Below are 13,861 nucleotides of genomic sequence, written 5' to 3'. Positions count from 1 at the left end.
CTCTTTCTTGTGTCCCTCTTCTTCTGAAACCAGTAAACACAATTTATGTTAACAATTTTTGTACTTACAACCTGCATCAATTTGTTCTATAAGATCATGTATATTACCTTGTTTTTGATTTTCATACTTATTAAAGTTTTATGTTCGGTTGTTTAATTTCAAACACAGATGAATATGATTAATACTTCAGATGGATAATTTAACATTTACCGACATCTGCTATTTGCTCTATTTTATTTGAACAGCCTGTAATGTGAAAAACTCGGTGACATGACACCAAAACGACCTGAATGTAGCGGATGCAGTAGTCACGGGTCAGACAGAGCCTTGAATTATCTGAATCGTATTCAAAACGTGGTTATACGTGACACTGACAAGGTAATAACGGATATTTTGTGGTATGGTATTGTGGTGATAATCCTCATTGATGAGAGTGGTTGCTCAATTTCTAGATCATATAAGTAGGTTTATAGCTACACGATTTATATCCTTGGCCGCGACCTCCATAGCGTATTGGTTCATTTGTCGTCTCGACGGTTTACTACTTCTGTGGGCTTGGGTCCCCAACTAAACATTTTTATATAAGTAGTTTTCAATTTTTCTATTTATCTTAAATTTTTCCAGTTAGCTTACACTTTAAGCTATACGGTTACACACAAATAGCATGAATTTTACTCCTAAATCTACGTTAAATATCACCACGTCTAATAGTGAAAACTTCACATCTTAATCCATACCTAACCCATGTCGTTTTTAGAAAAACTTCCGAGAATTGTTCGACGAAATGTACCTAGAGTTTTTTTTATTGATTTCACAGAATAATATAGTATGGGTATAATATTCACCTACAGTTTTGATTATCCGTGCTTTTCTACTTATGTCAGTAATTAGATTCTCAAGAAGAATCTCCAAAAAATAAATTGGCGGAAAGTCAGTAATTTTATATTTCACTCACTATTGCAGGTCACAAAACAATTGTGATCTATGACCTATTGAGGAAATATTAGATTTTACTAAAAAGGTACTTAACCAAACAAAATCCAAATCAGGTTAGTAACTATTTTCGATACAGCGGTGGTAAACACGAAAAGGAAAAACACGATATTCTTTGGTCCATCAATGGATCTAAGAGGTAAAAATATCGTTTCATCCACCGATCGATGGGCCATATAGATCGTAGACGAATAATGGGCATTTTGGGAACAAAAAAACTTATTAAACCTACTGTACGCCACCTTGTTATGCCAAAGGAGATTTTTATTATGTTTTTACTATTTTCCCAAGTAATTTAAATCGGTCAAACTAAACAAAGTCTCCATGACGGTATTAAAGAGATCTAGCCTAATCTAATCAGGGTAATGAATATAAAACCATTTATATAAAATAATTTTTTAACATAAACAAACATTGTACTTTACAAACAACGATTGATGCACTCGTTTCTTTTTGCTCCTGGCCAAGAGTAGCGATGCTTACAGACTTTCAAGAATATGGAAATTCTAATTTCTCATTAAACTACAGCGGACCCAAAAAAGCCTGTAAAGTTCTTTGGTGAAGTGTTGAGTATAGATACTTATAAAGCTGGCGAGACCTCGAACTGTTAGTCAGGGCTTGTGGCCGAGCAGAACCGGTCGCGTCACGACCACTCTACACATTTCACGTAAGTTCTTCTCTTATTTAGTGCATGCAATATGTGACTTTCGACATCGAACAACGTCAAGTTTAGTTGTCACCTCCTACTGTTACTAAATATCTACCGTGGTAACGTTTGAGCTAAAATGTCTAGAAATAGTTGAGGGCATTGTGTGACTCAGTTGAAATTACCATGAATTTTGACAAAAAGCTATTTAATCAAGTTGAGTAAATGTGAGTAGCGGGAAATGCGTGCTGATCAAAAATAATAAATCTAATACAAAAAACAAATACGCTCCTCATTAATTTAAATGTAAAAGTATTATGGCTACCAACTATAAAACATATATACACACAATTCTGCCGTATAACGATTATCTAAATTGTAGTAAATGTATGACGGAAATAAGTACTTCCAGTACACGGAAATGCGAATTTATAAAAATAAAAATGCTAATTTTAATGACACCTATACATACCTGACCTCCATAACTTCGGACGGGAAACCCCAAGCTTGTTTACTTTCTTTCGTTTTGTTTACAGTTAGCTACGTAAAATCAATTTTAAACTAATGTAATAAATACTCTTGAACATGTAATCTAATAATTTTGACTAGTTTTCTTTCTTTCCGCTTTAATAACTAAATTGCATATTTTATCTATTAGTATCCATGATACCAATTCAAATTCCATAAGTACATTTTTGATTTTGAATATAGAGTTTTGAGTTAAAGTTATTTTTTTAAGATATACAAATTACTGTAATCGACATTTTAGATTAAAGATAAATTTAATTTACAATTATAGTGCTACGAGTAGCATAAATTGACACGGGATGGTACAGCATCATCCCGTGTCAATTTATGCTATTAAATTAGGATTTGATAGAATTTGAAACAAAAAGTAGCTATTCAAATGAAGATAATATGAAGTTAAAATTAAAATAATCCAGAATGTGTGAATAACATTTTAACTTAATTTTGTACTTGGTATTAAATGTAGAGTCGTGTAGATTTTCATTATAGGTAACTAAATAAAGATAGAGATTACTCTACATTCAATTAAGTATTATTATTTGCTTTTTTCAGAGATAAATGATAGGTTTTCTTATGAATCCCAATTACCTGATTTAACTTATATGACTAATGTCTTGAAAAGATTATAGCTAGGTTTATTTATACCTTTACGTCAAACCATAAGGAAACCCCAATCCAAGGGTTTAATTTTACTTCTATCCATACTGATATTATAAAGAGAAAATATTTGTATGATTGTTTTTATTTTTTGTAAAAAATAAACGCAAAAACTACAGGACCAATTTTAATGAAGTTTGGCACAGACTGTCGAAAGCTTTAGGAGTAACATCGGCTACTTTTTTATTAGGGTTTTACCCGAGAGAAGCCGGGACGGACCTCTAGTGTATTATATAAATAGATTATTTTATTTTAGGGAAGACCTTACATACAACGACGACGATGAAGTGAAATAAAAAAAATATGCATAATAGTGTTTCATGTTCATAATTCAATTTATTTACGCTACCAATTTCTGAGGCAGGATTCTGATTACTAGGAACATACGGAAGACTAAACATTTAATTGTAACGTTTAACTTCCAATCCCTTAGTCCTAGTAAGGTCTTCTTCAGGGTAATAACGTTTAGTATTAATTATAATTTTAAATCCTTTTTCTTTGATCAAATTCAGAGACCTTTTTTACCTCAAGTAGTATTTGACTTGTAGATACCTAGTTAATCTACAAATACATGGTTATTTATTCCCGTGCATGTTTTATGTCATATACCTACCTATCTAAATAGAAAAATAAAATTAATTCTTAAACAGAATCAAAGAGTGGAGGTCCAGCCAGGGCCTCAAAATAGGCATGTTATCTCTTTAATAACTTGATAATTTAAAAGGCATTGAACTTCACGCAACTACTTGTATAATAGCAGACGATTGTCTGCGCAAGTCCATTATTATTAAATGGTACCTAGATTTTTATCACTTCGTACTTATTTGTGAGAGTAGTTAGGTATCTACGTGGGTACCTGTATATTTTCATTTAATAAAATCTTATTGTTTCTTATTCTGATTATATGTATAGTAATTTATGCTACGATAAATTTTCATAGGTAGCTTTTAGTATTCCAAAAAAGCGTTATATGCGACTAAAGTAACTAAAATTAGTGAGACATGATGATAATGTTTGCCACTGGCGGAGCCACAGTAATTAATTAGTATACGACCTACAAATACTCGAATCTTTCTTCTTCTTTAATTGAACTATTGAGAAACTATAATTATCATTTTTTACCTTTGACCTGATCGCTTATACAGCAAGTTGTACTTATTTATGTTGATCATCATATTTTTTCGTAAGATTTTCAATATAATTTAGTTCTTGTTTTAATTAACATCGAGACTACAAAGAGATAAGTTAATTATGCGATGGTGTAACATGGTAATGACAGTATTGTGAAGCGTAGCATCTCAGTAATGGCAGCCTCACGTTTTTGCAAAGGCTTGTGATCTTATTATTGGGAAACCAGCAGGGGCGTAGCTAGGCAGTCATAGGCCCTGGTGCAAAAAATATTTCAAGCCCCACTTGAACTAAACTGTTTAAGATTTATTATGATAAGATGATGACTGGAATGGCGTGATGGAAAAAGAAATTTACTGGTCCAAGGGCTTCGTGAACTCGGGCGACACGATTCGCGGCGGCGTCTAGCCCTCCGATAGCTACGCCACTGGTAACCAGTCGGGGTGCGACTACGAGTATCGCTTATCTAAGATCGGCTTGTTATGCTTGGGAACTGTGGTTGTGTAACGAAACCTCGAAGAAAGGATCCTTTTGTTCGACACAACATAGTCAGGCTGTACAGATTTCCAGATATTTGTGCAAAATATTGACACTTAGTGTTCGTTTAACGAATGCCAATAGATAATTGGAAGCAGATGCCTATGTCCATCATTGGGCCAATTTCCATAATAAAAAGCATAAAAAGCGCCACCGCTATTTTATGCATTAGAATATGAACTGTGGCGTTTTGATCTCAAAATAGAAGTTAGATAAGATGACATTAGATTTATGTTCCATGATTTAATTTACATAGGAAGTTTCTTCTATTTCCTTTTTAATTGACGATAGAACTCATCGTTTTTACTATATCCTCATGGAAACTGCCGATTATGTACATAAAACTAAGCGTTTAATATCCGAAGCACGCAACTTAATTGTTGTGTCGACATGGGAAGAGATTGTGCGAGTCACGAGTTTTTGCTGCACTTCGCCAAGGTCCATCACCCAGGCCACTCGGTCCTACAATCAATGTAAATTCGATTCACGTATCTACGACTGGTGACAATTACATTCCAATCCCAAACACAATCTAGTACCTTTCAATACAGTATAAATAAATTATATCATGATACGATATACATTATTTAAAATTAACTAATATATATTTCAATAAACTGTCAAGATAATATCATTTTGTTAATAACAATTGTAATTGTGACAGTAATACTAACTTAATGTGAAATGCATAATTTACTATTACAATAATGAAAAGTGCAGTTTATTTTACGGAATTATGACACTTTAGCGTAATATTTCAATTATCTAAATTGAGATCTGTGAAAAATATTGTGTTGTAGCAACTCACAATAAATATTATAAGATTGTCAAAACCTGTAGTTAACTTCAAACTACCTCTTATATTTTTTTACTTAAAGTAATCTACAGACACTATTGACTGAATAAATTACTCTATATATTCTTGCCACCGAACCTTATAGAAATTTAACAGATATTCTTACTTTATTACAGAACATGAGGACTTTATTGATCGTGGTCCTTGCAGCGGCATCAGTATGCAAAGCAGCCGTGCCCCAGCTGCGGTTCGCCTGGAAACAAGTGGACTATGCCTGGGAGACCCCGGCTGACCGCGAGAAAGCTATTCAGGACGGTCTCTTCAATCAGTACAACAACCTTCCACTCGGCTTAGCCAGGTGGAAGAACAAAGTTTTCGTCACTGTACCCAAATGGAAAGATGGCGTTGCTTCTTCATTGAACTATGTGGATATAGATGGCCCACAAGACCAACCTCTGAAGCCTTACCCTTCTTTCAAGGACAATCTGATCGCGAATGACGCAAAGACTTTGCCTACTAACAGCTCCATAGTGTCGGTATTCAGAGTTTATGTAGACCCGTGTGACAGACTCTGGGTAATGGATACTGGCTTGGCCGATATTTTCGGTAAGTTCGCTTGGGATCTTTGGTATGGATGTATGTAGGTACTCGTACCATTTGTACTGGTGTCCAACCAGACACATTGAACTGGAGTCCAACCAGACACGTTGGAGTGGTGTCCAACCAGACACCAGTGGTTGGTCATATCATGAGCAATTTCAAAGAATATCGAAAATTTGTTCGTATATACTCTGGGAGTATCAATTCCAAATTTTCATATTTATAAATATATGACCATTATAAATCCCTGTATAAATTTGAATGGGTATAATCATGGTAAAATTAATTAAGCAGTCCAGTTGGGAATCTTTGGGTAAAAAATACTTGCTTCTAAAGTTACACCTCAATATATTTTGATGTCATTATAACCCTATCATGTAATCCACTCTGGTTCCCTTACATCATCAGCCGTATTTTTACAACCTCCCAAGTCACGAACTAGTTTATCTGCTCTGAAGCAATTAATGTCATACATTAACAAGATAATTACCTGCACGCAATATACATATAAGGGCAGGACCGTGTCAGTATTAGCAGCTGGTTTGCAAGACAATCATAAATATTAAACGCCGTTACTAATCAAATAAACTTAAAGTCTAGAATTTAGATAATGTCCTAAGTAATTTGTAATATAAATTTTGCAATCAGGTTTTATTGTAGATAGGCCACATACATGATGACAAGAGCCTCATTCTAATAGTTGATGAACAGTTAAATATAATTCTACTATATCAAAAGAAAGTAATCAAAAATATTATGGACATTAACAGGCGCATCGAACCAAATTGTGGGCCCTTCGATTGTCATCTTCGACTTAAACACGGACCAGCTGATACATCGATACTACCTCAAATTAGCAGATATGAAAGAAGACACCTTCTTTGCAAACATCGTAAGTAATTGATATGATGTATGTATTATACCTTTTATATAGGAATTTTTAATTTTGAACACTTTTCAGTAGGCCTGACTTTATATGACGTCAGGTCAGGTTAAAATTCTCAGGGATCCATTATACTTATAGTTATTCTAATTTTATGTATCCGTTTTGTATTATTTGATTATTTATTAATTTTGCATACCTAAATTAATATGGCGGGAAATTTGGACATATTTAATTTTCAAAATAGTAGAGTTAATTAATCAACATGAATTTAATTAATGGCAATGCAGAGTTAATTAATTACCGTAATGAAAACGTTATCGAAGCATAATACGCTGATTGACTAACACGTTACGAGATGACGCTGCTGAATGGAATATATAGATTATTTATTTTTACTTAATAAAATAAATATGAACATCGTATCAGTCTAAGTACTCTCAGTAAAGACACCTAACTGCCTTGATAAAACACGAAAGTTAACTGGAATATATATTTCCATAACCTTCTGAAGAAAGAGAAAAGTGCGGTAGTTATAAAAATAAAGTTAACAATTAAAAAAATTTCTTAAACTTCTTTCAATCCAGGTAGTGGATGTGGACAAAAACACCTGTGACAATGCGTTCGCATACATCCCTGACCTCGGCGGCTACGGTGTGGTGGTGTACAGCCTCAAGCAGGACGACTCCTGGCGGGTGACTCACCACTACTTCTTCTTCGACCCTCTTTCGGGCTCCTACAACGTCGGTGGGGTGAAATTCCACTGGACTGATGGTGTCTTCGGCTTGGCTCTCTCGGAGCCCAGGGATAATGGGTGCGTGACTCGACAACCATAAAGAAATAATTTATTTTTCAGGACAGCAGACCCATATTTAATAAAAATATGTCATTATACACATAATAGAACACGTATCCAATCTGTTTATAGGACTTTAAAAAAATAGGAAGTTAATAATTACTGTGGTACCTACATGGTATTTTTTTTTGCTGTGAGGTCAGATATGATTGGGTGTTTGAATTATTGAAATGATCTTAATAAGTAATACGTAGTACTTGCTACAGTGTTAGTCACATATAGATAATGAGAAAATAAGTCTAGTTACATTCGTAAGATTTCTTATAAATAATTTATGATTTCCAATAAAACTTAATGTAGCACCTATGTTTGATTTTATAAGTAGCTGACTTCATAGGTATAGTCATCATAGGCCATGACCTCAAATCATGGTGTTGAAAATAGAGGGTCAAGGCTACGAAAGGTCACATCTGTATTTTGGTAGTATAAAGAGAACACTATGTAACAAGAAGTCCAATTTGTAACATTTTTTTATTTCAGTTTCCGAACAGTATTCTTCCACGCTCTATCGAGTACCAAGGAGTTCTGTGTGTCCAGCGAACTCCTCCGAAACTACACGAAGTTAGACAAAAACCAAGCCTTCCAAGACTTCAAGGTTTGTATTTCGAAACATTTTGCATAAGCACTTACTTGGAATAATTAGGTATTTTGTATAATAAATTGTCTGCCAAAAACATTTTGCAACAAATGGCGCTATTAAAATAATAGTGATCTTGAATTATGAAACAAGCGTATCGAATGGCACATTAAATAGGAATTTTGGTATACTTTATTGTTTCGCAATTTTCATATAGATACGATTGTATCAGTACATCAATTTAATTAAATCTTTTTTATTTCAGTTATTAGGTGACAAAGGTCCTAATTCCCAGTCATCGGCCAGTTTCTACGATACAAAAACTAATGTTCTGTTTTACACGCAGGTAAATCGATATCGATATCAAATATTTTGGCAAAGTCTTTTATTATTACGATAACGATATAATTTATCATTTTCATAAATAACTAATTAAAATGCGAAATTTCTTTGATTGTCCCATTGTCATTTTATTTATTATATATATATATATATATATATAGGGGATTTAATTATAATAAATGAATGTTTTTTTAATTTTCTTTCAGGTGAACCGTGACGGCGTTGGTTGCTGGAATTCAAATAAGCCATTTACACCAGAAAATAATGCTCTTATCATCTCAGATCCTAAACTTTTCGAGTTTACCAACGACTTAAAGGTAATAATTAATTTTATACCTACTAGATATTTAACTGACTTCCCAATAACATGTAAGTCCTAATTTTATATTTATTATTTATTTGTTAAGTGTCGTGAGTGTGCTGTAATACTGTATTTTCTTATCTAGACCTTAGATACTTCTTTTATATCTATATACAGGAACAAGTCGAAAACAACTTTAGGTGTATTTGTTGCGAAAGTAAACTGACTATTATTTTAAGTTCCAATCATGGTCATCAAAAATTACGTTAAATTAAATGACGATTGATTGATTTAATTATAAGCGGGTCTGCCTTACCTGAGCGCATTCTATGTCCTTCCATCATAGAGCCACGGAACTCAGGGTCCGCTTTTAAAGGTTTTCTTCTCCACTTTGTTCGGTCTTTGACATCTTTAAAGACACGACTCCAACAATTATTAAACCAATCATGGATTTTGCTCCTTCTAATAGGAAGCGGCACCTAAGAAATCTGCTGGTTATATAAGCCCCATCTACTTACCCGGGTCCTATGAATAATCAATATAACATTTTTAATGCAGGTTGACAGTGACAACATCCTGTGGATCCTCAGTGACAAAATGCCGCGCTTCCTCAACGCCAAGCTGGACGTTGACGATATCAACTACAGAATATTCAGTATCAACACCACTGATGCCATCGCCGATAGCGTGTGCCAGTAGATTCGACCATAGACAGAAAAAAACAGCGTTTTGTTTCATCTCGCTATGGTCATTAGTAGAAAGTCGTTCCTTCTTGCCCTCGTTTTTGAAGGCGCCACAAACATCACAATCGTTGATAGTTTGCGACAACTTACAAAACTGTACAAACATTATATTTAATTTAAAAATAAGTAATTAAGACGTGCATCGAAAGAGCTTTTGTAAAGTGGCATCGCGTTGACGAGTTAGTAAAGCCTCTTCATTAAAAAACTGTGTTTCAGTTTAACGGGCTGTATATAAGAAAGTAATGTCACGTTAACAGAGTAAATATAATTATAAGTAAAAACGAGTTTAATTTAACCTTAGCTATACTAACGTAGATACCTATGTCAGTGATTTCTCCAATTGACAATAATAAATTGGATTTATAACGCAAAACTAAGTATTAATACTATACTTATTGTTATAATACTGACTTATTTTGGAAACAGTCAAGTTCACAGAACTAGATAGTTAAATGATAATCAGTTCTAGAACAAAGAACGTACTGAACTAATTCAGCAAATAATATCTCTGTCAACATTGTATGAATTAAATGACTATCTTTTCAAAGACTACAATGCTGTTTTTGTTTGTTTATCAGTTAAGTACTGAGGAACCCAGTCGGGAATATCGGCAAAATAAAGTAGCCTTTATAAAATCTTCAAACCATCACCATTTGATGTCTGTCAATTACTTACGTATAACGTTCATATACGGAACACTACACGATGAATTCCAAGACTAGAAGCGAGAAAATTGCTCTTTATGGCAGGTAAACTTGTTCCTTTTGTATTTTCCTAATCCTTTAAAACTTATTAACTACTAAGTCATCATTTTTGCACGATCAATTTGATAAACCTTTCGTCCATAGTTTTTTAAAGTAAGTAAGTACTTATTTATGTATATGTTGCTCGCATTGTTAGATAAATATTAGAACGTAATAAAATATAATGAAATAAATAGTGACTGTTTTCTTCAGTGACCTGCTAGCGCAGTCTTGGGCAATGACTTTTGCATCTGTTGGTTATCAAGTCGTGTTGTATGACTCCCAGAGGAAAAACGTTACAATAGCTCTCGAAAATATAAGCAAGAAGCTCAAGAATTTGGAAGTTGATGGGCTTTTGAGAGGAAATCTAAATGCCGAGGAAAATCTACAGTGTATTGCTGGTAAATGGAGGATAAATATACATTTTCATCGAAAATAGGCTTTTCAGTAAAAATACAACAAAAAATTACTAAGTAAATATTTAACTGTGTACCTACCACAGAATTAAAAATACTCTTAATAAATATTACAAGATATAGTTTCAACTTAGATCATTTGCCTATGAATGATAAATTATTAACCGTATTAACAGTATTCAAAGAAACTTTTTATTATCATCCAAGTTAGTGAAACCGCGCATAAATAAGACATGACTTTCCTCGAGACTTCTGCATGGTTTTTCCTTTTATCACATTAAATATATATAATTACAATTTAAAAAATATTATGATTTTATACAATTTTTTTTGTTTGTTAAATATTGATTTATATACTAAAATATATTCTTAAGGTTCATCAGACATAAACAGCGCATTCAAAGATGCCGTTCTCATTCAAGAGTGTGAAGTAGACGAACTAGAGCACAAGAAGAAAGTTTTCCAAGAGCTGGATGGAGTCGCTGATGTCGGGACCATCATGTCCAGCTCCACCGGAACATTCCGTCCGTCGCTATTTTCTGAGGGACTCAAACACAAGTCACAGGTCGTTCTATAAATGTTAAAATATATTTCATAAGTGGTATAGCTGCTACCTATTCAAATTATTGAACATACTTTTTTTGCCTAACATTTATCTAAGTAGTATTTATATATTTTCTTTACAATTACGAGTTGAAAAAAAAATATAACTTTGGTTTTGTATAAAATTATGTCAGTTATAATAAAATCTTTTTAGGTGATAGTCTCTCATCCAGTCAACCCCCCATATTTTGTGCCCCTGGTGGAGGTCGTACCTTCTCCCTGGACCAAACCAGAGACAATAGCAACGACTAAAGACATAATGACCAAGGTCGGCCAGACACCTGTGGTTCTAGCTCGGGAGATAGATGGATTTATAACCAGTCGTATCGAGTAAGTTTATAATCTTAATTAACATTATAAATGCGAAAGTAAATTTGTTTGTTTGTTACTTCTTCACATTCCATCTACTCAACCAATCTTCTTGAAATTTTGCATACATATAGTTTGACGTATGTAGAAGGACCTCTCATCCCTGAAAAATTACTGCCTCCATGGGAAATCACGTGGGCGAAGCCGCGGGTAAAAGTTAACGTATGGTAGATAATTCAAAACAAGGTTATAACGTAAAAATGATAATATTAATGAATACATAAAATATACAAAACATTTATTAGTAATAAGCACCCAGATTATTTCACCAAGCATTTTGGAATTTAAATGCTAATGAGTAAATTATTAACCACTTTCAATAAAAGATCGTTCTCCTTCTAGGTACTCAATCTTGAACGAAGTATGGAGGCTGATCGAAGCCAAAATCATGGACGTGCGGGATATAGAAAAGGTGATGTCTGAAGGGCTGGGGTTACGGTACGCATTCTATGGTACGCTGGAGTCCAACCACTTAAACGCAGAGGGCATGGAAAGTTCGATTGAAAGGTAAGTTTGATGTTTTTAGTAAGTAGTTTAATGTTTATATATGGAAGTAGCATTGGTTAAACTCGTAGGTATAAATCTACACTATGGGTAATTTATTTATGTAGGTAAATAGTTAGTAATGGCTGGTATGGTAATAAAACTGTAAAAAAAATGTGTTAGGCATATACCTCAAAACAGACCTTAACTTTACTTAAATTCTTTGTCACCTTTACTATTTCTTTATCACTTGCTAATGTAGATATAATAATAAATATAAATAAAATAAAGAAGAATATAATATCGGATATCGAATTAGTAGCAAATGAATAAGGAGTATTCTTCTTGCAGATACGGAGAAGCGATATACCGCGTGTCCCAATCCATGACTGGCATCCCGCGCCTGACCCAGAGCCCCATCACCAGCAATATATGCCAGCAGCTGAATCAAATGGTTCCGTTAGACAGCTTGGCGGAAAGACAACATTGGCTGGACGAAGGTCTGGCTCGCCTTGGTGTACTGAAGAAAGACATGAATGAAATATACAATAAAAACTAATCTGATGGTTAGATACAAATACCTATATCGTTGTAACTTGCGTATTGTTTCTTTTATTCCCAATTATTGTTTTTGTTCATAGTAGGTAGCGAATAAGTATTTCTACCTATTATGTAAAGAAATAGATAACCTTTTTTATCTCTTCTCTATGTAACCCCCACGCCACGTAAGTCATAAAATGGTAACAATCTGCAGCATTTAATTATCGTAAACATATTGGTATTTCATAACATTGGGAAACTTAAAAAATCTTCGAAAAATTGTTTAGATAGGTACCTATCTATTTTTTTGTTTGATCAAAAAAGATGCGCGTGATAAATAGATAGAAATTTTAAATTATTTCTGTATTTTATTAAAAATTCTACCACCTTCTCATAACTAATTTAACTAGCTCTAGACAAAAATAGATATCCAAACAAATATTTTCCAATCCTATGAAAGACCAATATGTGCAAATTTGTGCGCAAGGTCACCTCACCTGATAAAATAAAAGCAAAGTAGAGGAGGCAAAATAAATAAAAAGTTCAGAAAATTTCCAGAGATCATTAAGTTAGTAACAATGACCATGAATATGGCTGAGTAATGCATTCAAGGTCAGTTACGTAGGTACATAATAGAAAGGACCAGTGAAATTACCAACCAATTGTCATGAAACTACACAGGCACCTCTGGCTGGTCAAAATCAGCAATCTATTTTGCAGAGCAGCAGATACTGAGATAAGGGCTGATCAGCAGCCGGCAGTAATGTCTTGGCACTTTGGATACAGATTCAGATTTTATTGCAAGTCACAAGTAATATATTTATATGTAGGTTGGTTACATACGTAAAGTGATTAAGGTATGGATATGGATGTATTTCTATATTATTCCTTACACAGGTATTTCTATATTAATCCACTATCGATGTTCTATCCTTACAGTGCATAGGTGCCGTGATACCCATGAGACAATAACAAATAGTTAGGCTATACTCTGGTCTATAGGAAAATCAGTTCGGTTAATTTAATCTCACAGTTTGATCTACAATGACGCCTAAAATTCTTTCAAATCTTTAGTCTAAGGAAAGTATACCTTAACATATGTTGTTAAATTCTAATTTCG

At 33.6% G+C, this 13,861-nt stretch overlaps 2 protein-coding genes across 3 annotated transcripts; both read left to right on the top strand.

The window, feature by feature from the left end:
• The first annotated feature begins 1,501 nt into the window (after nt 1-1,501).
• Nucleotides 1,502-9,868, top strand: LOC128670621 (protein yellow-like). Its single transcript, XM_053746415.1, has 8 exons — nt 1,502-1,660; nt 5,462-5,891; nt 6,656-6,777; nt 7,356-7,582; nt 8,105-8,219; nt 8,467-8,547; nt 8,750-8,860; nt 9,403-9,868. The coding sequence occupies exons 2-8, from the start codon at nt 5,465-5,467 to the stop codon at nt 9,541-9,543; spliced, it is 1,224 nt and encodes a 407-aa protein (XP_053602390.1). The 5' UTR covers nt 1,502-1,660; nt 5,462-5,464; the 3' UTR covers nt 9,544-9,868.
• Nucleotides 9,869-10,020: 152 nt separating this feature from the next.
• LOC128670623 (lambda-crystallin-like) lies at nt 10,021-12,898 on the top strand. Of its 2 annotated transcripts, none has more exons than XM_053746418.2 (6): nt 10,021-10,336; nt 10,544-10,731; nt 11,169-11,311; nt 11,504-11,679; nt 12,061-12,225; nt 12,553-12,898. In XM_053746418.2, exons 1-6 carry the CDS (start codon nt 10,293-10,295, stop codon nt 12,758-12,760), a joined length of 924 nt encoding a protein of 307 aa, XP_053602393.1. In that variant the 5' UTR covers nt 10,021-10,292; the 3' UTR covers nt 12,761-12,898. The 2 variants fall into 2 exon arrangements, with proteins under 2 accessions (XP_053602393.1, XP_053602392.1); XM_053746417.2 differs by having other exon boundaries at nt 11,121-11,311.
• Nucleotides 12,899-13,861: the final 963 nt, after the last annotated feature.

The sequence above is a fragment of the Plodia interpunctella genome, chromosome 6, assembly GCF_027563975.2.
Source record: "Plodia interpunctella isolate USDA-ARS_2022_Savannah chromosome 6, ilPloInte3.2, whole genome shotgun sequence".
In the NCBI taxonomy this organism is placed as follows: domain Eukaryota; kingdom Metazoa; phylum Arthropoda; class Insecta; order Lepidoptera; family Pyralidae; genus Plodia; species Plodia interpunctella.
This window is presented reverse-complemented; position numbering and strand designations above follow the sequence as displayed.